This window comes from Leucoraja erinacea, chromosome 48 (genome assembly GCF_028641065.1).
Source record: "Leucoraja erinacea ecotype New England chromosome 48, Leri_hhj_1, whole genome shotgun sequence".
Lineage (NCBI taxonomy): Eukaryota > Metazoa > Chordata > Chondrichthyes > Rajiformes > Rajidae > Leucoraja > Leucoraja erinaceus.
In genome coordinates this window covers 1,190,781-1,217,363 of record NC_073424.1, presented here as the reverse complement: position 1 = coordinate 1,217,363, position 26,583 = coordinate 1,190,781, and the positions used below count along the sequence as shown (strand labels likewise).

General features: G+C 45.7%; 1 protein-coding gene across 2 annotated transcripts in view; it reads left to right on the top strand.

Moving 5' to 3' along the window:
* The window catches only part of LOC129715029 (cytochrome P450 26B1), a 55,442-nt gene extending 33,465 nt beyond the window's left edge, over positions 1 to 21,977 (top strand). For both annotated transcript variants that reach the window (XM_055664854.1, XM_055664855.1), the window contains 4 exons: positions 6,777 to 7,052; positions 12,515 to 12,670; positions 17,775 to 18,056; positions 20,766 to 21,977. In XM_055664854.1, the coding sequence (XP_055520829.1) occupies positions 6,777 to 7,052; positions 12,515 to 12,670; positions 17,775 to 18,056; positions 20,766 to 21,386 (1,335 nt within the window). In that variant the 3' untranslated portion in view covers positions 21,387 to 21,977. The remainder of the gene's footprint in view (positions 1 to 6,776; positions 7,053 to 12,514; positions 12,671 to 17,774; positions 18,057 to 20,765) is intronic.
* Positions 21,978 to 26,583: the final 4,606 nt, after the last annotated feature.

Here is a 26,583-nt window from a genome sequence, read left to right as displayed (position 1 = left end):
GAAATGTCCAACACTTGAAGGTGAAAGGGGCAAAGTTTAAAGGAGGTGTGCGGGGCAGTTTTTTACACAGAGGGTGGTGGGTGCCTGGAACGCATTGCTAGGGCTGGTGGTGGAGGCAGATATGATAGTGGTGTTTAAGAGGCTTTTGGACAGGCACATGGATATGCAGGGAATTAAGGGATATGGATCCCTTAGGTGCAGGCAGATATGAGTTAGGCATCATATTCAGCACAGACATTATGGGCCAAAGGGCCTGTTCCCGTGCTGTACTGTTCTATGGGTCCAGTACCATATGTCCATCACCCTTATTCTCACCTGTGTCGGGGGTTATGGGGAGAAGGCAGGAGAACGGGGTTGAGAGGGAACGATAGATCAATAGACATAGAAACATAGAAACACAGAAAATAGGTGCAGGAGTAGGCCATTCGGCCCTTCGAGCCTGCACCGCCATTCAATATGATCATGGCTGATCATCCAACTCAGTATCCCGTACCTGCCTTCTCTCCATACCCCCTGATCCCCTTAGCCACAAGGGCCACATCTAACTCCCTCTTAAATATAGCCAATGAACTGGCCTCAACTACCCCCTGTGGCAGAGAGTTCCAGAGATTCACCACTCTATGTGTAAAAATTGATTTTCTCATCTCGGTCCTAAAAGATTTCCCCTTTATCCTTAAACTGTGACCCCTAGTTCTGGACTATTCCCCATCATCGGGTACAATCTTCCTGCATTTAGCCTGTCCAACCCCTTAAGAATTTTGTAAGTTTCTATAAGATCCCTCCCTCAATCTTCTGAATTCTAGCGAGTACAAGCCGAGTCTATCCAGTCTTTCTTCATATGAAAGTCTTGACATCCCAGGAATCAGTTTGGTGAACCTTCTCTGTACTCCCTCGATGGCAAGAATGTCTTTCCTCAGATTAGGAGACCAAAACTGTACGCAATACTCCAGGTGTGGTCTCACCAAGACCCTGTACAACTGCAGTAGAACCTCCCTGCTCTTATACTCAAATGGATATGCAAGGAATATGCAGACAATAGACAATAGACAATAGACAATAGACAATAGGTGCAGGAGTAGGCCATTCGGCCCTTCGAGCGAGCACCGCCATTCAATGTGATCATGGTTGATCATCCACAATCAGTACCCCATTCCTGCCTTCTCCCCATATCCCCTGACTCCGCTATCTTTAAGATTGAATGGATTGAATGGCGGAGTAGACATTGATTGAATGGCGGAGTAGACTCAATGGGCTGAATGGATCCATTAACTTATGCTGGTGCAGCGGTAGAGTTGCTGCCTTACAGCGCCAGAGACCCGGGTTCGATCCTGACTGGGATAAACGGATATACCTTTAGAAAGGAGATGAGGACGAGTTTCTTCAGAGGGTGGTGAATCTGTGGAATTCATTGCCTCAGACGGCTGTGGAGGCCAAGTCAGTGGGTAAATTTAAGGCAGAGATTTTTGATTAGTACGGGTGTCAGAGGTTATGGGGAGAAGGCAGGAGAAGGGGGTTAGGAGGGAGAGACAGGTCAGCCATGATTGAATGGTGGAGTAGACTTGACGGGCCGAATGGCCTAATTCTGTTCCAAGACCGTATGAACTGACTGGTCAACGTTGGCCTTAGTGTGTGGATGATAGCGCTAGTGTATGGGGTCAGCACAGATTCGGTGGGCTGAAGGGCCTGTTTCGCCGCTGCATCTCTAAGGTCTGAATACTTGCCCTGCACATCTCCTTGAAACTTTGCCCACTTCCAAATACTCCTCAGTGGTGGCCCAGTGGCCCAGCGGCAGAGTTGCTGCCTCACAGCGCCGGGGATCCAGGTTCAATCCTAACCTTGGGCTCTGACTGCGCGGAGTTTGCACGTTCTCCCCGTGACCGCGCGGGTTTTCTCCGGGTGCTCCGGTTTTCCTCCCACATCCCAGAGACGTGCAGGTTCGTCGGCTGATGGGCCCTCTGCAAATTGTCCTGGTTGTGAGAGGAGTGGATGTGAAAATGGGATAGCATAGAATTACTGTGCACCGGGTGGTCGCTGGTTGGCATGGACTCGATGGGCCGAAGGGCCTGTTTCCATGCCGTATCTCTAAAGTCTGAAAGACTAAAAGTTTGAGAGCAAAAGGGGGCCAAATGCAAGCCACAGGGACTAGCTAAGGATGACAATTGATCATGTTATTTTGTGCATTGTGAGCTGTTTTGGGCCCCATATCTGAGGAAGGATGTGCCGGCTCTGGAGAGAGTCCGGAGGAGGTTTACGAGAATGATCCCAGGAATGAGTGGGTTAACACACGATGAGCGTTTGTCGGCACTGGGCCCTGTGCTCGCTGGAGTTTAGAAAGATGAGCGGGGATATGCATTGAAACGTACAGAATAGTGAAAGGCCTGGGTAGAGTGGATGTGGAGAGGATGTTTCCACTAGTGGGAGAGTCTAGGACCAGAGGGCACAGTCTCAGAATTAAAGGGCGTACCTTTAGGAAGGAGATGAGGAGGAATTTCTTTAGTCAGAGGGTGGTGAATCTGTGGAATTCATTGCCACAGAAGGCTGTGTCTTTGGATATGTTTAAGGCGGAGATTGACAGATTCTTGCTTAGTGCGGGTGTCAGGGGTTAAGGGGAGAAGGCAGGAGAATGGGGTTGGGAGCAAACGATAGATCAGCCGCGGGTGAATGCCGGAGTAGACTTGATGGGCCGAATGGGCGATGGCCGGACTTCTGAACTACTGATCGGCATGGACATGTAGGGCCGAAGGGCCTGTTTTTATGCTGCATGCATGGCTCCATGGCTCTGCAACCCACTGCAGTGTTCCTTTCCATGTCGAGCTGTAGTGGTGCAGAAGTGGCTGTAGGGGGAGCAGTTGTTACATATAACACAGAGGAGCTGCTGATCCAGATAGCTGCCCTTATATTATTGAACCATTCAACCATAAAGTCACACACACACACACATATATATATATATATATATATTACTTTGTATATTAATGAATTGGACAAGGGGATTGAAGGCTTTGTGGCCAAGTTTGCGAATGATATGAAAATAGCTGAAAGGGCAGGTAGTGTAGAGAAAGCAGGGACTCGGTTCGGCAATTTGAGCGCCCTGGAGAGGAAAAGACTACAAAAAGTAGTAAACACTGCCCAGTCCATCATCGGCTCTGACCTTCCTTCCATCGAGGGGATCTATCGCAGTCGCTGCCTCAAAACGGCTGGCAGCATCATCAAAGACCCACACCATCCTGGCCACACACTCACCTCCCCACTACCTTCAGGTAGAAGGTACAGGAGCCTGAAGACTGCAACAACCAGGTTCAGGAATAGCTACTTCCCCACAGCCATCAGGCTATTAAACCTGGCTCGGACAAAACTCTGATTGTTAATAACCCATTTTCTGTTATTTGCACTTTATCAGTTTATTTATTCATGTGTGTGTATATTTATATTATGGTATATGGACACACTGATCTGTTTTGTAGTAAATGCCTACTATGTTCTGTTGTGCTGAAGCAAAGCAAGAATTTCATTGTCCTATCAGGAACACATGACAATAAACTCACTTGAACTTGAACTTGAAGGACTTGGACAGGTTGGGAGAGTGGATGAGAAGTGGCAGATGGAATATAGTGTAGCAAAGTGTGGAGTCATTCATTTTGGTCGTAGGATTAAAGGTGTAGACTATTTTCTAAATGGGGAGAGAATCCATAAATCGGAGTTTCAAAAGGGACTTGGGAGCGCTGGTGCAGGATTCCCAAAAAGCTAATCTGCAAGTCGAATCAGTAGTAAAGAAAGTAGTAATAAACTCAATGCTATTTTGAGAGGGCTTGTGTACAATAACAGGGATGTAATGCGGAGGCTCTATAAGGCGCTGGTCAGGCCGCATTTGGAATATTGTGAGCAATTTTGGGTCCCATATCTGAGGAAGGATGTGCTGGCTCTGGAGAGGGTCCAGGGGAGGTTTGCAAGAACGATCCCAGGAATGAGTGGGTTGACATATGATGAGCGTTTGTCGGCACTGGGCCTGTACTCACTGGAGTTTAGAAGAATGAGGGGGGACCTCATTGAAACTTACAGAATAGTGAAAGGCCTGGATAGAGTGGATGTGGAGAGGATGTTTCCACTGGTGGGAAAGCCTCGGACCAGAGGGCACAGCCTTAGAATTAACATGACGCACTTTTAGGAAGGAGATGAGGAGAAATGCATTTAATCAGAGGGTGGTGAATCTGTGGAAGTCTTTGCCACAGAAGGCTGTGGAGGCCAAGTCAATCGATATTTTTAAGGCAGAGATAGATAGACTTGTGTTTAAGAAGGAACTGCAGATGCTGGAAAATCGAAGCTACACAAACACGCTGGAGAAACTCAGCGGGTGCAGCAGCATCTATGGAGCGAAGGAAATAGGCAACGTTTCGGGCCGAAACCCTTCTTGTGATTAGTACGGGTGTCAGAGGTTTTGGGGAGAAGGCAGGAGACTTGGGTTGGGAGGGAGAGATAGATCAGCCATGATTTAATGGTGGAGTGGACTTGATGGGCCGAATGGCATAATTCTACTCCTATCACTTGTGACCTTACGACCTTCTAAGAAACAATAGACCTTCAGCAACACACTATGTACTGAAAGAAAAGTAACGGTGGCACAGTGGAACAGTTGGTGGAGCTAATGGGTCACATTGCTGGGTTCGATCCTGACATCAAGTTTAGACAATGGACAATAGACAACAGGTGCAGGAGTAGGCCATTCGGCCCTTCGAACCAAAACACAGCCATTCAATGTGATCATGACTGATCATCCAAAATCAGTACCCCGTTCCTGCTTCTCCCCATATCCCTTAATTCCGTTCTCCCTAAGAATAAGGAGTAAGCCATTTAGAACGGAGACGAGGAAACATTTTTTCTCACAGAGAGTGGTGAGTCTGTGGAATTCTCTGCCTCAGAGGGCGGTGGAGGCCGGTTCTCTGGATACTTTCAAGAGAGAGCTAGATAGGGCTCTTAAAAATAGCTGAGTCAGGGGATATGGGGAGAAGGCAGGAACGGGGTACTGATTGGGGATGATCAGCCATGATCACATTGAATGGCGGTGCTGGCTCGAAGGTCTGCTCCTGCACCTATTGTCTACTGTCTAAGATTTAAATCTCTCTCTCTCTTGAACACATCCAGTGAATCGGCCTCCACTGCCTTCTGAGGCAGAGAATTCCACAGATTCGCAACTCTCTGGGTGAAAAGGTTCTTCCTCATCTCAGTCCTAAATGGCTTACCCCGTATTCTTAAACTGTGCGACCCCTGGTTCTGGAGTTGCGTGCTACCAAGTCAGCGGAAAGATGAAACATTATTACAATCGAGCCACTCACAGTGTACATGTCAAGGGATAAAGGGAATAGACTTTAGTGCAAGATAAAATCCAGTAGACGCCCTATGAGGTTGATGCTAGCTCAGGACTGCTCTCTAGTTGTTGCAAGGATGGTTTAGTTGCCTGAATAACAGTTGGAGTGCTGTCGGTGTGGAGTTTGCACGTTCTCCCTGTGACCCCGTGGGTTTTCTCCGGGTGCACTGGTTTCACCCTACACTCCAAAGACGTGTGGGTTTGTAGGTCAATTGGCCCTCTGTGGTCAGCAGTTGAATCTGGGGAGAATTGATCACAATATGTATCGAATCAATGTGTCCGAAGAAGGGTCTCGACCCGAAACGTCACCCATTCATTCTCTCCAGAGATGCTGTCTGTCCCGCTGAGTTACTCCAGCATGTTGTGTCTATCTTTTATGTATAGAATCAAATTGGATTATATAATGGTAGGATTGGTGTAAATTAGTGTGGGTGGTGTGTGTCTCTCTATTAAGCACACCCTTCTTCCCAATACTTCCATCTACATTCCTTCCTCTTCATTCACAATTGGCAATTTTTCAATCCTTGTCTCACACCTTTCATCCTTTCATCTCTGACCTTTGTTCCAGTATTTTCCCACCAAACCCTCCCCCCCCCCCCCCCCCCCCCCCCCCCCCCCCCCCCCTTTTATCATTTAGTCATAATTTAGTCCACGAGTGTCACAGAGTTTGTTGCCCAGAGTAAGGGAATCCACAACTTCTCCTTTCCATGCGTACATGGTGCATGTGGGTCGGCATGGGCAAGTTGGGCCGAAGGGCCTGTTTCCATGCTGTGTGTCTCTGTGTCTCTGTGACTCTGTGTCTCTGTGTCTCTGTGTCTCTGTGTCTCTGTGTCTCTCTGTCTCTCTCTGTGTCTCTGTGTCTCTGTGTCTCTGTCTCTGTGTCTGTGTCTCTGTGTCTCTGTGTCTCTGTGTCTCTGTGTCTCTGTGACTCTGTGTCTCTGTGTATCTGTGTCTCTGTGTCTCTGTGTCTGTGTCTCTGTGTGTCTCTGTGTCTGTGTCTCTGTGTCTGTGTGTCTGTGTCTCTCTGTCTCTGTGTCTGTGTCTCTGTGTCTCTGTGTGTCTGTCTGTCTCTGTGTCTCTGTGTCTCTGTGTCTCTGTGTCTCTGTGTCTCTGTGTCTCTGTGTCTCTGTGTCACTGTGTCTCTGTGTCTCTGTGTCTCTGTGTCTCTGTGTCTCCGTGTCTCTGTGTCTCTGTGTCTCTGTGTCTCTGTGTCTCCGTGTCTCTGTGTCTCTGTGTCTCTGTGTCTCTGTGTCTCTGTGTCTCTGTGTCTGTGTCTCTGTGTCTCTGTGTCTGTGTGTCTCGGTGTCTGTGTGTCTGTGTGTCTGTGTGTCTCGGTGACTGTGTAACTGTGACTCTGTGACTGTGACTATGTGACTGTGTGACTCCAAGGCTTGTTGTTTGCCTTCATGTCCAGATCTTTGCCAAGGTGTTCAGCCATGATGCATTGGAGTGCTACCTGCCCAAGATCCAGCAGGCCATCCAGGATGGGATCAGGGAATGGAGCAGCAGTGGCGAGCCCATCACCGTCTACCAGCAGACCAAGAAGTTGACCTTCCGCATCGCCGTGCGGGTCCTGCTGGGCTTCCGTGTGTCCGAGGAGGACCTCGACCTCCTGTCCCAGAGCTTCGAGCAACTGGTGGCCAATCTCTTCTCCTTGCCGCTCGACTTCCCCTTCAGTGGCTACAGGAAGGTAGGCGGCAGCGTTAAGAACTCAGAATAAGTCAGAATTAAAGGGCGTGTCTGCCTCAGAAGGCAGTGGAGGCCGATTCTCTGGATGCTTTGAAAGAATGAATGATTGAATGAATGAATGAATAGGTTTGTTGGCCAAGTATTCACATACAAGGAATTTGCCTTGGTGCTCCGCCAACAAGTGACAACATGACATACAGTGACAGTTAGGAAAGACACATAAAACATTAAACATCAACAATAAAACATTATTGAGTAAACATGTGGATTAAATAAAATAAAAGGAGGCTACAGATTTTTGGTTATTGAGAAGAGAGAGTTAGATAGAGCTCTTAAAGATAGTGGAGTCAGGGGATATGGGGAGAAGGCAGGAACGGGGTACTGATTGGGGATGATCAGCCATGATCACATTGAATGGCGGTGCTGGCTTCATCTCCGTTCTAAACGGCTTACCCCTTATTCTCAAACAGTCTTGGCGATCGCTTCGCCCAACACCTCCGCTCAGTCCGCAATAACCAACCTGATCTCCCGGTGGCTCAGCACTTCAACTCCCCCTCCCATTCCGAATCCGACCTTTCTGTCCTGGGCCTCCTCCATGCCCAGAGTGAGTCCCACCGCAAATTGGAGGAGCAGAACCTCATATTTTGCTTGGGTAGTTTACACCCCAGCGGTATGAACATTGACTTCTCCAATTTCAGGTCCCTGCTTTCTCCCTCTTTCCCCTCCCCTTCCCAGCTCTCCCACAGCCCACTGTCTCCGCCTCTTCCTTTCTCCTTCCCTTCCCCCACCCCCCCCCCCCCCGACATAAGTCTGATCCCAAAACGTCACCAATTCCTTCTCTCCATAGGTGCTGCCTCACCCGCTGAGTTTCTCCAGCATTTTGTGTCTACCTTCGATTCACAGTGGCACAGAGGCTGGCAAGCTGCTAAGAAAGGAACAGGTTTATAGATACCACAGTGCAGAAAGCAGGAATCCCAGGTTTCGCAGGTTCCTTAGAACACATTAGTGTAATATGTCACCAGCTTCAGGCAGCCAAGCTCGAGAGAAGAGATCTGCTTGCAGTGTTTTTGGGCCTGGCAAATGCATTTGGACCTGTGCCACAGAGTCTTATTTGGAATGCTTTAGAATACTCTAGAGCTCCAGGATCAATAGTATGTTTCCAAGATGCCCAAATGTGTTTTGGTACAGCAGACTTCACAGTGGCGCAGCGGTAGAGTTGCTGCCTTACAAACGAATGCAGCTCCGGAGACCTGGCTTACCCCTTACCCAGAGGGTGGTGGAGGCCGGTTCTCTGGATACTTTCAAGAGAGAGCTAGATAGGGCTCTTGAAGATAGCGGAGTCAGGGGATATGGGGAGAAGGCAGGAACGGGGTACTGATTGGGGATGATCAGCCACGATCACATTGAATGGCGGTGCTGGCTCGAAGGGCTGTACCTATTGTCTATTGTGTTACAAGCTAAATGATGGGTTAGGATTAGTGGAAGATGGGATTCTGGTGTTTAGCATTTGTTAGAATGAGCTAATTGCCTGCAGCTTTCTTTATTTTGTAGATATTTGTAGCACAGGTGATGAAAGCAGGTAGTGAGTGGGTTGTTCTAGGACTTCGGCACAGAGTCTCTTGCCCATAGTAGGGGAATCGAGGACAAAGGACAATGACAGAACCGAGGACCAGAGGACAAAGGTTCAAGGTGAAGGGGAAAAGATTTAATAGGAATCCGAGGGGTAACTTTTTCGCACAGGATGGGTGCATGGAACAAGCTGCCAGAGGAGGTAGTTGAGGCTGGGACTATCCCATCATTTAAGAAACAGTTGGACAGGTACATGGATAGGACAGGTTTGGAGGGATATGGACCAAGCGCAGGCAAGTGTGACTGGGGTAGCTGGGACATAGTTGGCCGGTGTGGGCGAGTTGGGCCGAAGGGCCTGTTTCCACACTGTATTAATCTATGATTCTATAACTCTATATCAGAACCAACTGTTGTGGCTTCATGCGATGTTGTGGGCCTAACTCGCTGAAACACAATGAACGTTCCCGATGTTGGTGGGAGTCCAGAATCAGGGGCCACAGTTTAAGAATAAGTGGCAAGCCATTTAAAAAGGAGATGAGGAAACACTTCTTCACACAGGGAGTTGTGAGTCTGTGAAATTCTCTGCCTCAGAGGGCAGTGGAGGCAGGTTCTCTGGATGCTTTCAAGAGAGAGCTAGATAGGGCTCTTAAAGATAGCGGAGTCCTTAAGAATGGAAAAACACCAGGACCAGACGGATTCAGTAATGAATTTTATAAATGTTTTAACGACGTAGTTACACCACGTCTACAGAAAATGTATACATACGCTTTTAAAGAACAAATCTTACCTGAAACACTAGCGGAATCAACGATCACATTAATACTTAAAAAATATAAAGATATAGAAGAACCAGGCTCATATAGAGCTATTGCTTTGTTAAATACTGATCAAAAAATATTAGCGAAAACACTAGCTGGAAGACTGTCAATATGTTAGTAAATTAATAAATGAGGATCAAACGGGATTTATACCTAAGAGACATTCATTTAATAACCTGAGACGTTTGCTTAACAAAATGCATTCACATAAACCTCAAGAACAAGAGTTATCTATCATTTCATTGGACGCAGAAAAAGCGTTTGATCAAGTAGAATGGGATTATATGATTAAAGTATTGCAAAAATTTCAAATGGGAGAGAACTTCATCGCATGGATAAAATTATTATATAACAAACCCACGGCTAGAATATTAACTAATAATATACTATCTACGAAATTCCAATTATCAAGGGGCAATAGACAAGGATGTTCATTATCATCGCTGTTATTTGCTCTGGTAATTGAACCTTTAGCTGAAAAAATCAGAACACACCCGGATATTTACGGTTATAATACAAAATATTCAAATAACATAATATCTTTATATGCAGACGATGTACTACTGTACATCACAAAACCCCAAATCAGTATACCAAACATATTAAATCTAATTGAGGACTTTGGATCTTTCTCAGAATACTGAATAAATTGGAACAAAAGTGAAATTATGTCGATAAAACCGAAAGACTCAACACATCTCTTGAAATACCCCTTTAAAATAGCCACAGAAAAATTTTAATATTTAGGAATTGAAATCACTAGAAATTATCACACTATGTTTAATGCCAATTATAGCCCCTTACTTAAGAAACTAAATAACCTAATCAAATTCTGGAAAACGCTCCCGATGTCTTTAATAGGTCGAATAAATGCTATAAAAATGATCTTTTTACCACAAATCCTATATTTATTTCAATCAATACCTATATATCTTCCAAAAAAGTTTTCCAAAAACCTAGACTCAGACATTACAAATTTTATATGGGATTACAAATCCCACAGAATACAAAGAGCACACCTTAGTAAACCAAAAGAGATGGGTGGTCTAGCGCTCCCTAACTTTATGTACTATAATTGGGCAGTAAATATTAAAAATACATGATTCACCTGCTGGACAATTCTGCCCAGCAAGTGGGCTGAATTGTAATGGAGAGAGAGGACTGCTCTCCGTGTAATACAGGAGCGACTCTCCTCTCACCAATGAATCTGAATAACAAAAATTATAATAAAAATCCAATGATACATAGCGCAATTAGAACTTGGAAACAAATAAAACAGAATCTAAAATTAAGAAATCTATTTCTTTTAATGCCAATAGTCAATAACCCGTCGTTTAAACCTTCAATTATAGATAAATCATTTACACAATGGGAAAGAATGGGAATGAAAATGCTCGGAGACTTGTCTGAATTAGGAAAATTATTATCATTTCAACAATTACAACTGAAATATAATTTGAAAAATAATCAATATTTTAAATATCTTCAAATCCGCGACTATCTGAAAAAATACACAAAAGACTATCATAACATGCCCCCCTGACTTATTGGATGAAGCCATGAAGACAAAGGCTGAATCAGCAAATCTAATATCATACTTATACAACATTATTTTAAATATAGAAATACATACAACCGATGGTATTAGAAGAGACTGGGAACAAGAACTAGCTATAAAAATTTCAAAAGAGAGCTGAGATAAACACTTACTAAATGCTCGATCAACGTACGACATACTCTAATTTAATTTAAAATATTACATAGACTATATTATTCAAAAACTAAAATAAATAATCTTTTCCCCAATGTCTCACCCAATTGTGATAAATGTCAGTCACAAGAAGCTACCATAGCGCACTCTTTAGTTTTTTTGTATAAAAATCCAAAAATTCTGGAACTAAATATTTGAAACCTTCACAAAATTAATTAAAATGAAACTTGTACCAAAAGCAGAATGGATCATTTTTGGAATATCGGAAGGTAACCCCGAACTAAACGTGTTTCAAAAGAACTCACTTAATTACGGGTTAATAATGGGAAAAAAGTTTATACTCAAATTTTGGAAAAATGCTCCAATACCAACAATAAAAATGTGAATTTCAAACATGTTCGAAACACTACACCTGGAAGAGATGAGAGTCCTCCTAGCAGGCAAAGCAGACCACTTCCAAAAGACGCGGTCTGCATTTATGGAACTATTACAAGCATAAGGTGCAATAGTAATTTAAAATATAAATGGAACCAGTATCTGGTAACGGGGGGTATAAAATTAAAAAATAAAAACACGGTTGGTATATCCTTTTTTTGCGGAGTTTTGTGTTATAATAGAGCGATTGTTTTTCCTTTTTTTTCTTTTCTTTCTAGGGTCTTATTTCCTTTCTTTACTTCCTTCTCTAAACTTCTTCCCTAAGGGGTTCTCTTTTCCCAACACTTTCCTGCACCTTCACGATTCTTGCTCACTTTCCTTACTTCTTTTATTTCTACCTTTTTTAAAGCTCGAAAAACGAAGTGGTACAACAAAATGTAATAAGATATATGTGATGTGTATTACTGTAATTTACTGTACTTCTAATAAAAATAATTTTAAAAAAAGATAGCGGAGTCAGGGAATATGGGGAGACGGCAGGAACGGGGTACTGATTGTGGATGATCAGCCATGATCACATTGAATGGCGGTGCTGGCTCGAAGGGCCGAATGGCACCTATTGTCTATTGTCTATTGAAGGGAGGTGCCCATTTGATAACCCCAATGAAATAATTGCATCTACAGGACTAGATATTTTTTTAAAAGCTAATTAATATGTAGGTAGCTGGGTTTCTTTTAGCATATGGAGTCATTTATTATATTTGTGTATTTAGTTGGATAATACCTTGGTTTTGGGCCAGATTTTCTTGGTTGAGCACTTGTCCTGGAGTTATAGCACAAGTATGTGTTTTAATTGTAATTTGCATGTGTTGTCTGTTTCCGCTGACTGGTTAGCACGCAACAAAAGCTTTTCACTGTACCTCGGTACACATGACAATAGATTGAACTGTAAAGGGCCTTGTATTCTAAACGGTCTGGGCCTCCTTGCAGGGGATGCGAGCTCGTGACAACCTTTACAAGTACCTGGAGAAGGCCATCAGCGAGAAGCTACAGAGCAAACAGGACAAGGACTACTCTGACGCCTTGGACATCCTGATCAACAGTGCCCGGGAACAGGGCAAAGAGCTCAGCATGCAAGAGCTGAAGGTAAGGGGTGATGGGGAGAGGGCAGGAGAATAATAATAATAATAATCTTATTTATATAGCACATTTTTAGTCAACTTGCATTGACCCCAAAGTGCTTCACATAATTACATTACATTTACACACAGGCAAAGGTGGGTGAAGTGTCTTGCCCCAAGGACACAACGACAGTATGCACTCCAAGCGGGATTCGAACCGGCTACCTTCCGGTCGCCAGCCGAACACTTAGCCCATTGCGCCATCTGTCGTCCTATGGGGTTAGGAGGGAGAGATAGATCAGCCATGATTGAATGGCGCAGTAGACTTGATGGGCCGAATGGCCTAATTCTGCTCCCATCACTTATGGACTTATTAAGGGTCTCGACCAGGGACGTCACCTATCCATATGCTGCCTGGCTTTTTTTTGTAAACCAGCCAGCGGCTGTGGAGGCCGTGTCTCGAACTAATTCCGCTCCTGACCTAATGAACTAGGTTTAAGATGAAAGGGACAACATTTTATAGGAACCTTTTCACGTTCAAAGGGTGGTGGGTGTATGAAACAAACTGCCCGAGGATGTGGTTGATGCAGGGACTATCCCAACATTTAAGAAATAGTTAATGCTTTTTTTTTGTTTTTTGTTTTTTTTTTACAACAAAATGTATTCAATTATTAAAAATAATATTTCCACTACAATAAAACAAGCCAGAACCCACCACCATAATACAATACAAACATGTATCCGTAATAAACTACTATACAACTATGTTAAAATCCTTAATGAGGAGACAGGCTCATGTTAGAGGGATATGGGCAAAATGCTGGCAAGTGGGGACTATTGTAGCTGGGACATGTTGGCCAGTGTGGGCAGGTTGGGCTGAAGGGCCTATTTCCACGCTGTATCACTCTATGACTGACATGTGGGCCTTGGGGCCTGTTCCTGTGCTGTACCGTTCTACGGTCCATGCTAGCACGAACATTGTGGGCCAAAGGGCCTGTTGTTGCTGCGTTCTCCAGGTACCTGAGACTCTATGAGGCGCTGGTCAGGCCCCATTTCGAATGTTGTGCGCAGTTTTGGGCCCCATATCTGAGGAAGGATGTGCTGGCTCTGGGGAGGGTCCAGAGGAGGTTTACAAGAATGACCCCAGGAGTGAGTGGGTTAAGGTATGATGAGCGTTTGACGGCACTGGGCCTGTACTCGCTGGAGTTTAGCAGGATGAGGAGGGGGGACCTCATTGATACTTACCAAATAGTGAAAGGCCCGGATAGAGTGGGTGTGGAGAGGATGTTTCCACTAGTGGGAGAGTCTAGGACCAGAGGGCACAGCCTCAGAATTAAATGACGTTCCTTTGGAATGGAGATGAGGAGGAAATTCTTTAGTCAGAGGGTGGTGAATCTGTAGAATTCATTGCCACAGAAGGCCGTGGAGGTTGTCAATGGATAGTTCTAAGGCAGAAATAGATAGATTTTTGATTAGTATGAGTTTAGTTTAGTTTAAAGATACAGAGCAGGGAAAGGCTCTTCGGCCCATCAAGTCCACACACAAGAGACAATTTTACACTTGTACTAAGCCAATTAACCTGCACGTCTTTGGAGTGTGCGGGGAAACTGAAGATCTCAGAGAAAACCCACAGGTCACATAGAAACATTGAAAATATGTGCAGGAGTAGGCCATTCGGCCCTTCGAGCCTGCACCGCCATTCAATATGATCATGGCTGATCATCCAACTCAGTATCCTGTACCTGCCTTCTCTCCATAGCCCCCTGATCCCTTTAGCCACAAGGGCCACATCTAACTCACTCTTAAATATAGCCAATGAACTGTGGCCTCAACTACCTCCTGTGGCAGCGAATTCCACAGATTCACCAATCTCTTTTTTCTCATCTCAGTCCTAAAAGATTTCCCCCTTATCCTTAAACTGTGACCCCTTGTTCTGGACTTCCCCAACATCGGGAACAATCTTCCTGCACCTAGCTTGTCCAATGGAGGAGAACGTGCAAACTCCGTACAGACAGCACCCGTAGTCAGGATCGACACCGGGTCTCTTGCGCTGTGAGGCAGCAACTCTACCGCTGCGCCACCGATTACTGGGGTCAGGGATTATGGCGGGGTAAGGCAGGAGAATGGGGTTAAAAGGGGAAGATAGGTCAGCCATGATTGAATGGCGGAGTCAACTTGATGGGCTGAATGGCCTAATCCTGCTCATCTCACACACAAACTTATTTTCCCAAACCGAGCTATGATGCATCCCGATGAAATGCTTACTCTGTGGGTCGAAGGGCCTGTGGTTGCTGCTGTACTGTTCAATGTTCTGTGCCAGCATGGCAACTGAGGGCCGAAGGGCCTGTTGTTGCGATGTGCTCCAGGTACTCCGGTCTGACCTCCCTGTGTCATATCCCCGACAACTCTCCGCAACTTCTACAGATGCGCCGCAGGAAGCATTTTATCGGGATGCATCACAGCACGGTTTGGGAACAGCTCCCTCCAAGACCGCAAGAAATTGCAGCAAATTGTGGACGCAGCCCAGACCATCACACAAACCGACCTCCCTTCCATTGACTCCATCTACACCTCACCCTGCCTCGGCCTGCACTAAACTTAATTCACTTATCATGTATCTGTGCACTCTAAATGGACAATTGGTGCAGGAGTAGGACATTCGGCCCTTTGAGCCAGCACCGCCATTCACTGTGATCAAGGCTGATCATCCACAATCAGTACCCCGTTCCTGCCTTCCCCCCATATCCTCTGACTCTGCTATTTTTAAGAGCGTTATCTAACTCTCTGGCCTCTACCGCCCTCTGAGGCAGAGAATTCCACAGACTCACAACTCTCTGTGAGAAAAAGTGTTTCCTCGTCTCCGTTCTGAATGGCTTACCCCTTATTCTTAAACTGTGGCCCCTGGTTCTGGACTCCCCCAACATTGGGAACATGTTTCATGCCTCTAGCATGTCCAATCCCTTAATAATCTTATGTTTCAATAAGATATCCTCTCTCATCCTTCTAAATTCCAATGTATACATGCCCAGTCACTCCATTCTATCAGCATACGACAGTCCCGCCATCCCTGGAATTAACCTTGTAAACCTACGCTGCACTCCCTCAATAGCAAGAATGTCCTTCCTCAAATTAGGGGACCAAAACTGCACACAATACTCCAGGTGTGGTCTCACCAGCAACCTGCACAACTGCAGAAGGACCTCTTTGCTTGTAATCATTGATTGCAATCATGGTACACAAAAGATCTGGAGAAACTCAGCGGGTGCAGCAGCATCTATGGAGCGAAGGAAATAGGCAACGTTTCGGGCCGAAACCCTTCTTCAGACTCAGATTGTAATCATGTATTGTCTTTCCGCTGACTGGATAGCACGCTGCAAAAAGCTTTTCACTGTACCTCGGTACACGTGACAATAAAACTGAATAGAATGGAACTTTTCTGTTGCAAAAATAATTTATTCAATTAGGATGCAAAATAATGCAAAACTAAACCATGGTAACACCCCTCATCACCATAGTGCAATGTCACCAAATTATCTCATGTAACTACTATGAGGGTACGTTCCACACATCCTCCCCCCAAAAGTTCCCCCCCCCTCCGCCCCTGGTACCCAGCAGCGGTCCTGGAAATACCCCAGGGTGCCCATGTAACGGAACTGAAGCCCCTGTTCCAGTATCTTAAGGGGCTGCTCCTTGCGTTCTGGCTGCACTTCACACCCACCATCCTCATCTTTGGACACCCTGTGCGTAGGGGTGAGGGTCGGGCTGAAGATGTCCTAGTTGAGGGTTTGCTCCTGGGCCTGGCCAAGCTGGCCATCCGCGAGTCATGGCGCCAGACGGCGGAGGGCTCTACCCGGGCCAGCTGCCTGCCCCTTTTCCGGGGTTACGTCTGTGCCCGGGTGGAATTAGAAAGGGAATACTTACGTCCTGTCTGTGGGCACCCTGAGGGAGTTCCGGGACCGCTGGGCTCCGTAGGATGTAGAATGTATCCTCAATAAGGATTGTATCATAATTGTATAATAGTTTATTATGGATATATGTTTGTATTGTAGTTATGGTGGTGGGTTCTGGCTTGTTTTATTGTCGTGTAAATATTATTTTTTAATAATTGAATAAATTTTTTGATTTAAAAAAAAAAAAAAAAAAGAAAAGTCACAGCGCCAGGCAGAGGAAGGCTCTGCCCGAGCCGGCTGCCCGCCCCTTCTCCGGGGATACGTCCGTGCCCGGATGGTGTTAGATAGCGACTACGCCCTGTCCACGGGCACCCTGGGGGATTTCCCGGGACCGCTGGGGACCGCGCGGGTTTGAATGTCAAAGATAGTGACATGGTTGTATAATAGTATATTTGGTAGAATTATTTGTCTTGCATTATAACCATATAACCATATAACAATTACAGCACGGAAACAGGCCATCTCGGCCCTACAAGTCCGTGCCGAACAACTTTTTTTTCCCTTAGTCCCACCTGCCTGCACTCATACCATAACCCTCCATTCCCTTCTCATCCATATGCCTATCCAATTTATTTTTAAATGATACCAATGAACCTGCCTCCACCACTTCCACTGGAAGCTCATTCCACACCACTACCACTCTCTGAGTAAAGAAGTTCCCCATCATGTTACCCCTAAACTTCTGTCCCTTAATTCTGAAGTCATGTCCTCTTGTTTGAATCTTACCTATTCTCAAAGGGAAAAGCTTGTCCACATTATGGTGGTGGTGAGACAAAAACACACACTCAGTAACTCAGCGGGACAGGCAGCATCTCTTTGGAGAAGGAAAGGGTGACGTTTCAGGTCGAGACCCTCCTTCAGTCAGAGAGTCAGGAGAGAGGGAGAGACAGAGATATGGACAAGTAAGATGTGAAAACGAGAACTCTGAAGAAGGGTCTCAACCTGAAACGTCACCCATTCCTTCTCTCCAGAGACGCTGCCTGTCCTGTCCCGCTGAGTTACTCCAGCTTTTTGTGTCTGCCTTTGGTTTAATCCATTATCTGCAGTTCCTTCCTACACAATATGGTGGTTGGTTTTGATTTGATTGAGTTCGTACTGTACATATTATTATTGGTTAAATTATGTTTGGTTTAAAAAAAAACCCTGACCTGAAGCATCTCCGATCCTCTCTCCCTGCAGGAGTCTACAGTGGAGCTGATCTTTGCTGCCTTTGCCACCACCTCCAGTGCCAGCACCTCGCTCATCCTGCAGCTGCTGCAGCACCCAGCTGTGCTGGAGAAACTGCGACAAGAACTGCGGGCCAACGGCATCCTGCAGCACGGCTGCAAGTGTGATGAGCGGCCCAGCATGGCCACCGTGAGCCGACTCAGCTACCTGGACTGTGTCATCAAGGAGGTGCTGAGGCTGTTGCCCCCCGTCTCCGGGGGCTACCGCACCGCACTGCAGACCTTCGAGCTGGACGTAAGTGTCTCTGATACCTCTTTCCCCCCCCCCCCCCCCCCCCCCCCCCCCATCCCCCTGTCTCCGGGGGCTACCACACCGCGCTTCAGACCTTCGAGCTGGATGTAAGTCTCTCTGATTTAGGAGATTGAGAGGGGATCTTATAGAAACTTACAAAATTCTTAAGGGGTTGGACAGGCTAGATGCAAGAAGATTGCTCCCGATGTTGGGGAAGTCCAGGACAAGGGGTCACAGCTTAAGGATAAGGGGGAAATCCTTTAAAACCGAGATGAGAAGAACTTTTTTCACACGGAGAGTGGTGAATCTCTGGAACTCTCTGCCACAGAAGGTAGTTGAGGCCAGTTCATTGGCTATATTTAAGAGGGAGTTAGATGTGGCCCTTGTGGCTAAGGGGATCAGGGGGTATGGAGAGAAGGCAGGTACGGGATACTGAGTTGGATGATCAGCCATGATCATATTGAATGGCGGTGCAGGCTCGAAGGGCCGAATGGCCTACTCCTGCACCTAATTTCTATGTTTCTATGTTTCTATTCTCCACACTCCCGCATCCATCACCTCACCTCACCTCGCCTCACCTCGCCTCACCTCTCCTCCCCTCATCCCCATCTCTGGGGGCTACCACACCGCGCTTTAGACCTTCGAGCTGGATGTAAGTGTCCCCACCTCACTTCCTCCCCCCCCCTTCTCCCCCCCCCCATCCCCATCTCTGGGAGCTACTGCACTGCAGACCTTTGAACTGGACGTAAGAATCTCTGATCGCACCATTCTTCCTCCCCATGCTTGTCCCTGGGGTCTACTGCACCCCACTACTATCTACCTCATTGGTGACCCTCGGACTATCCTTGATTGGACTTTGCTGGGTTTACCTTGCGCTAAAAGTTATTCCCCTATCATGTATCTGTATACCTTGAATAGAAACATAGAAACATAGAAATTAGGTGCAGGAGTAGGCCATTCGGCCCTTCGAGCCTGCACCGCCATTCAATATGATCATGGCTGATCATCCAACTCAGTATCCCGTACCTGCCTTCTCTCCATACCCCCTGATCCCCTTAGCCACAAGGGCCACATCTAACTCCCTCTTAAATATAGCCAATGAACTGGCCTCAACTACCCTCTGTGGCAGAGAATTCCAGAGATTCACCACTCTCTGTGTGAAAAAAGTTCTTCTCATCTCGGTTTTAAAAGATTTCCCCCTTATCCTTAAGCTGTGACCGCTTGTCCTGGACTTCCCCAACATCGGGAACAATCTTCCTGCATCCAGCCTGTCCAACCCCTTAAGAATTTTGTAAGTTTCTATAAGATCCCCTCTCAATCTCCTAAATTCTAGAGAGTATAAACCAAGTCTATCCAGTCTTTCTTCATAAGACAGTCCTGACATCCCAGGAATCAGTCTGGTGAACCTTCTCTGCACTAGCTAGAATGGCTCAATTGTAATCATGTATTGTGTTTCCACCGACTGGTTTAGCACGCAACAAAAGCATTCCACTGTACCTTGGCACACGTGACAATAAACTAAACTGAGACACTGCTCATGTTAACTGTCGGGGATAATGGAGAGATTGTGTTTAGTTTATTGCAAACTGAGTGGTATAGGTCGGGTAGACGCACAGAGTCTCTTGCCCAGAGTAGGTGAATCGAGGACCAGAGGACATAGGTTTAAGGTGAAGGGGAAAAGATTTAATAGGAATCTGAGGGGTAACATTTTCACACAGAGGGTGGTGGGTGTATGGAACGAGCTGCCGGAGGAGGTATTGGAGGCTGGGACTATCCCAACGTTTAAGAAACAGTTAGACAGGTATATGGTTGGGACAGGAGTTAGGCAAATCCCTTGTGTATCTGTACACTGTGGACGGCTCGATTGTAATCATGTATTGTCTTTCCGCTGACTGGTTAGCACGCAACACAAGCTTTTCACTGTACCTCGGTACACGTGACAATAAACTAAACTGGTCCTCAGTGGGATATGGGCTAAATGCAGGCAGGTGGGACTAGTATAGATGGGACATGGGTTGTACAGGGCCCTAGTGAGACCACACCTGGAGTATTGTGTGCAATTTTGGTCCCCTAATTTGAGGAAGGACACTCTTGCTATTGAGGGAGTGCAGCGTAGGTTCACAAGGTTAATTCCCGGGATGGCGGGACTGTCATATGCTGAGAGAATGAAGCAGCTGGGCTTGTACACGCTTGAGTTTAGAAGGATGAGAGGGTATCTCATTGAAACATCTAAGATTGTTAAGGGCTTGGACACGCTAGAGGCAGGAAACATGTTCCCGATGTTGGGGGAGTCCAGAACCAGGGGCCACAGTTTAAGAATAAGGAGTAAGCCATTTAGAACGGAGACGAGGAAACACTTTTTCTCACAGAGAGTGTTGAGTCTGTGGAATTCTCTGCCTCAGAGGCCGGTTCTCTGGATGCTTTCAAGAGAGAGCTAGATAGGGCTCTTAAAGATAGCGGAGTCAGGGGATATGGGGAGAAGGCACTGATTGGGGATGATCAGCCATGATCATATTGAATGGCGTTGCTGGCTCGAAGGCCTATTCCTGCACCTATTGTCATGTTGGCAGGTGTGGGCAAGTTGGGTTGAAGGGCCTGTTTCCACGCCGCGTGGCTCCGTGACTCTATAATTGATAATTTATTGGTAACGATCGATATCCCGACCTGGTGGGTGACTATTTTCCTTTGTGTTTTTTTTTCTCCCAATTCCAGGGCTGCCAGATTCCTAAAGGGTGGAGCGTCCTGTACAGCATCAGGGACACACACGACACGGCCCCCGTCTTTACGAACGTCGGCGTCTTCGACCCCGAGCGCTTCGGGGAGGACCGCGACGAGGACAAGAGCGTGCGCTTCAGTTACATCCCCTTCGGAGGAGGGGTGAGGAGTTGCCTGGGCAAGGAGCTGGCCAAGCTGATCCTGAAGGTCCTGGCCATGGAGCTGAGCAGCACCAGCCGCTTCGAGCTGGCCACCAGGACGTTCCCGCTCATGTTGACTGTGCCTGTGGTCCATCCCAAGGATGGGTTGAAGGTCAAATTCTACGGACTGGACTCCAACCAGAACGAGATCGACCCGGCCTCCGAATCGCTGCTGGGTTCCACCCGTGTAGCGGACCACCCCCCCCCCCCCCCCACCTTCCACCCTGCCCCCTCCACAACACCCCGACCAAAACACAAAGCACGTACCACACAGGAATCCACATCGAACTCCCCTCAACTGACTAACAATCCAAGGTACACAAAAAAAGCTGGAGAAACTCAGCGGGTGCAGCAGCATCTATGGAGCGAAGGAAACAGGCAACGTTTCGGGCCGAAACCCTTCTTCAGACCTAACTAACAATCCAACCTGGACACACCCAAGACTTGTCTTCCACATTCCCATCTGTTGCACGCATCGGGCGCAGAAGGAGACTCTTTTGGGTTGAACGGAGAGAATTCTCGGAGAGGAATGAAGTAGCCACAGAGAGAGAGAGAGAGAGACGGTGGAACAATGTATCGGGGATGGACATGTCCTCCAGAAGGTTCGCTCTTCGTCAACGATGCAAAACCAGAGACAGTTCCTTCAACAAAAAAAACCCCATATATATCCTGCATTCCTACTTAAAATACAGTATATATGTATAAACCTGTTCTGAGTTCCATTCTAGGTTTGTAATTTGATTTAGCAATTGCAACAAAGTTGTTGCCCAGTGCACTTTGAATGTAGTTCTGATAACTGATGCAAGAGGCATTCAGTGTAAAACATAGAGACCATAGCAGTCTGGATCGAACTTGTACTATGCCTATCTCTAAGCTCTATATGGATTATTTGTCGTTGTTGTGTTTTTTTTTTTATTTTAAGATCGCGATTAGACAAATAGTGTAAAGAGAAAATATTTTTTTCTGTCAGTAAATATTGTTTTAGTAAAAAATGAGGAGAAAAAAAAAATCTGCTTTCGCTTTTGGTCGGCCTCTTTGCTTGATTGGTGCGAGTCTGGTTCGTAAATGAATTGGAGCAGGATTTAGGCCATTCGGCCCCATCAAGTCTACTCCGCCATTCAATCATGGCTGATCTATCCCTCTCTCCTAACCCCAATCTGCAGCCTTCTCCCCATTACCCCTGACACCTGTAATAATCAAGAACCTGTCTATCTCTGCCTTAAAAATATCCATTGACTTGGTCTCCACGGCATTCTACAGATTCACCACCCTCTGACTAAAATTAATTTCTCCTCATCTCCTTCCTAAAAGAACTTCCTTTAATTCTGTGGCTGTGACCTCTAATCCTGGACTCTCCCACCAGTGGAAACAACCTCTCCACATCCACTCTATCCAGGCCTTGAGTGGAGTTGCCATGACCAGGGGTTAGTATGAACAAGTGAATCAATGGTTGGAGTAGACCATTCGGCCCCTCCAACCCACCTTGCCCTCAATAAGATCATGATAGCGACTCGACCTCAACTTACTCTCCCAGCCCCTAGACTCTAATTTCATTAGTACTATAACTTTTATGGGCCGCGCGGTGGCGCAGCGGTAGAGTTGCTGCGTCCGCGACCCGGGTTCGATCCTGACTACGGGGTGCTGTCTGTTCGGAGTTTGCACGTTCTCCCTGTGACCACGTGGGTTTTCTCCGGGTGCTCCGGTTTCCTCCCACTTTTTAAAGACGTGCAGGTTTGTGAGTTAATTGGCTTCAATAATTGGCTTCAATAATTGGCTTCAATAATTGGCTTCAATAATTTGTCCCCAGGGTGTAGGATAGAACTAGTGTACGGTTGATCGCTGGTATGCGAGGATTCGATGGGCTGAAGGGCCTGGTTTCGCACTGTATCTTTAAACTAAATCTTAATTATAGTTCTCTATAGTTAGTATCACCCTAATTAATTATTAACAAGCATTAATATTTCATAATCAAATAGTTATATACATTATTAATTAGAAAGGATTATAATTATTCTTGTAAGAACATTTCATATAAGTAAGTAAGTTTATTGGCCGAGTATTCACATACAAGGAATTTGCCTTGGTGCTCCGCCCACAAGTAACAACATGACTTACAGTGACAATTACCAATGACTCAGAAAACATTAATAATAATAAGACATGAATGATAAAACACCATTGATCAAACATCTGAACCAACAAAATACCAGATCAAAGGGAGGCTACTGATTTTTGTCTGTTGAGTAGAGCAACTACTCGTGGATAAAAACTGTTTTTATGTCTGGCTGTGGCAGCTTTGACAGTCCGGAGTCACCTTCCGGAGGGGAAGTGATTCAAAGAGTTTGTGGCCAGGGTGAGAGGGGTAAGAGATGATCTTGCCCGCTCGCTTCCTGGCCCTTGCAGTGTACAGTTCATCAATGGAGGGAAAGTTGCAGACAATAACCTTCACTGCTGATCGGACGATCCGCTGCAGCCTCCAGGTGTCGTGCTTGGTGGCTGAGCCAAACCAGACCATGATGGAGAAGGTGAGGACAGACTCTACGATGGCCGTGTAGAATTGGACCATCATTGCCTGTGGCAGATTGTGCTTCCTCAGCTGCCGTAGGAAGTACATCCTCTGTTGTGCCTTTTTGACTGTGGAGTCGATGGTAGCCCCCCATAAGAATAATATTTACAAAATCTGTAAAGTGCTTCTAATTATATTTCTTATAATTAAATCTTTAATTATAGTTTTGTAAATACGCTCTTCTTAAGCTTACCCCCATAGTCTAGTTCAGTAAAAAACACCGACTCAAGCACTGGACCAACTAAACCTCATTTTTGGATTGAACAGCAAATTCCCCTATACGATACCTAAACCACCGTGGGTTTGATCCTCGTCTCAGCCTGGCCATGCCCTTCAACCTCATGCAAGCAGAAACACTCCAAAAGGTCACGCAGTCCCAAGCGCTCCTCCAGAAGATCGACCTCGATCTAAGATGGAGCCACCTTTGAAAGGTCCATGAACCTGGAGGGCCGAACTACATATGGGGTGGTATCTTTACAGTCCAATCAAGTATATTAATTACATCAATACATTATTGACAGTTCCCCAAACCAATTACAGAGTCTCTCATACATTGTTTCTTGGAGAAGCTTCTGGGAGGAAGCTAACTTAACTTGAATGATGCAACATTTACCCTGGAATTCAAAACAAACTTGGCAGGGCTTAATACTTTGACCAATCAACAAACAGCAGGATAACTGTCTCGCAACATTATTTACAATTCTGTTGCAGTGATCCAATCAACTTCATGCATTTACAATTCTTTGGAGGTCCTCTGCAAGAATCTCACCCACACTGACAATGGAAGAGATACTCAAATATTTCTTATCTGCAATATTAATCTGGCACCTGGACCTCCTGGCACCATTCTGCAGCTTGTCTTGTTATGTACAGAAACACAGACTTGACCAAAATGGCCCCTGTAATGCTCAAATCCTCTACTAAATGTTGGTTCTGTTCCTGCTCCTTTTTGGTCAGGATTTACAGTTTAAAATTAATAAAGTTAACTAATGATAAAGAATCGTAAAGAACTATAATGTTCTAATTATAGTTCTTTGAGTTTCTTTACAACTAGTCCACCTTGTTAACTCTTAATGATAAAGAACTAATTATAAGACATAATTGGAACTTTAATAATAGATTTATAATTAACAATTCATAAAGGTAACTAATTATAAAGAACGACAATTGAAGTTCTAATTATATGAAATTAATTAGTTATTAATTAATAATTAATACAACTACTTAATTATAAAGTATAATTAAAGAACATAAGTGTACATATTTCTTATTAAATATTATCTACCATTTTCATAACTTTGATTATGTTCATTTTTATTAATTAACGAAGGTAACTATATTAATGCAACAATAATTTATTCTTATTATTTTTAATAAAACAGGTACTAAAAATACCAATCATAATGTTGTACCTAGATGCAGATAAAGTCTCTGTTCATGTGCCATCCAGCCATATCGCCAGGGTGTCATGAGTAGTCACCCAAAGTGTCGTACCTTGATCTGGGCGCCGCTGGATTTTCAACATGTTGAAAATTTTCGGCGATTTTCGGTGCCAACAGTCGCCGATAAAAGTCGCGTAAGTGGGACAGGCCCATCAGAGGGGCATGGACCAACTTTGGGAAAATCTTCGACACATTGGCCTACATCAGTCAGAGTATTGAGTATAGAAGTTGGGAGGTCACGTTGCAGTTGTATAAGACGTTGGTGAGACCGCATTTAGAATATTGTGTTCAGTTTTGGGCACCGTGTTATAGGAAAGATGTTGTCAAGCTGGAAAGGGTTCAGAAAAGATTTACAAGGATGTTGCCAGGACTAGAGGTTTGAGCTATAAGGAGAGGTTTGGTGAGCTGGGTCTCTATACCTTGGAGCGCAGGAGGATGAGGGGTGATCTTATAGATATAGAAGCTGGGATGTATGTTAAAATTGTACAAGGCATTGTTGAGGCCATTTCTGGAGTATGGTGTACAATTTTGGTTGCCTAATTATAGGAAGGATGTCAACAAAATAGAGAGAGTACAGAGGAGATTTACTAGAATGTTGCCTGGGTTTCAGCAACTAAGTTACAGAGAAAGGTTGAACAAGTTAGGGCTTTATTCTTTGGAGCGCAGAAGGTTAAGGGGGGACTTGATAGAGGTTTTTAAAATGATGAAATAGACAGAGTTGCCGTGGACCACCTTTTCCCACTGAGAGTAGGGAAGATTCAACACAGGGGACATGACTCTGAGTTAAGGGACTGAAGTTCCCCCTAACATGAGGGGGAACCCTTTACTCAGAGAGTGGTAGCTGTGTAGAATGAGCTTCCCCTTGAAGGTGGTGGAGGCAGGTTCGTTTTTCTCATTTAAAAATAAATTGGATAGTTATAGAGATGGGAAGGGAATGGAGGGTTAGATCGGGCAGATGCACGGAGTCTCTTGCCGGGGGTAGAAGAATCGAGTACCAGAGGACATGCGTTTACGGTGATGGGGGGAGGGGATATGAGAGGAATAGATCAGGCAGATGCACGGAGTCTCTTGCCGGGGGTAGAAGAATCGAGTACCAGAGGACATGCGTTTAAGGTGATGGGGGGGGAAAGATTTAATCGGAACCGGAGGAGTTAGTTGAGGCGGGGACTATCACAACGTTTTAGAAACATTTAGACAGCTTCAGACAGGATAGGACAGGTTTAGAGGGATATAGGCCACCTGGATGCAGGCAGGTGAGACTGGTATGGATGGGACACATTGGTCGACGTGGGCAAGATGGGCTGAAGGACCTGTTTCCACACAGTATAACTGAATGGCTCTATGTGTGGGAGGCACTGTGGAGCAGCGGTAGAGTTGCTACCTAACAGTGCCAGAGACGTTGGGTTTGATCCTGACTACGAGTGCTGCCTCTATGCTGTTGCTACGACTAGAAGCTGCGGAGTGTGAGCAAGTGGGGTCAGGCTCCAGCTGTGGCTTGGACTCTTGCCCACCATTATGGTAATCCCAACTGAGAGATGGCCGTGAGTTGCCAGAAGTGCCGCCCTCCCTCTCGGGGCCACCCATTAAAGGATCATCTTGTGTAACCT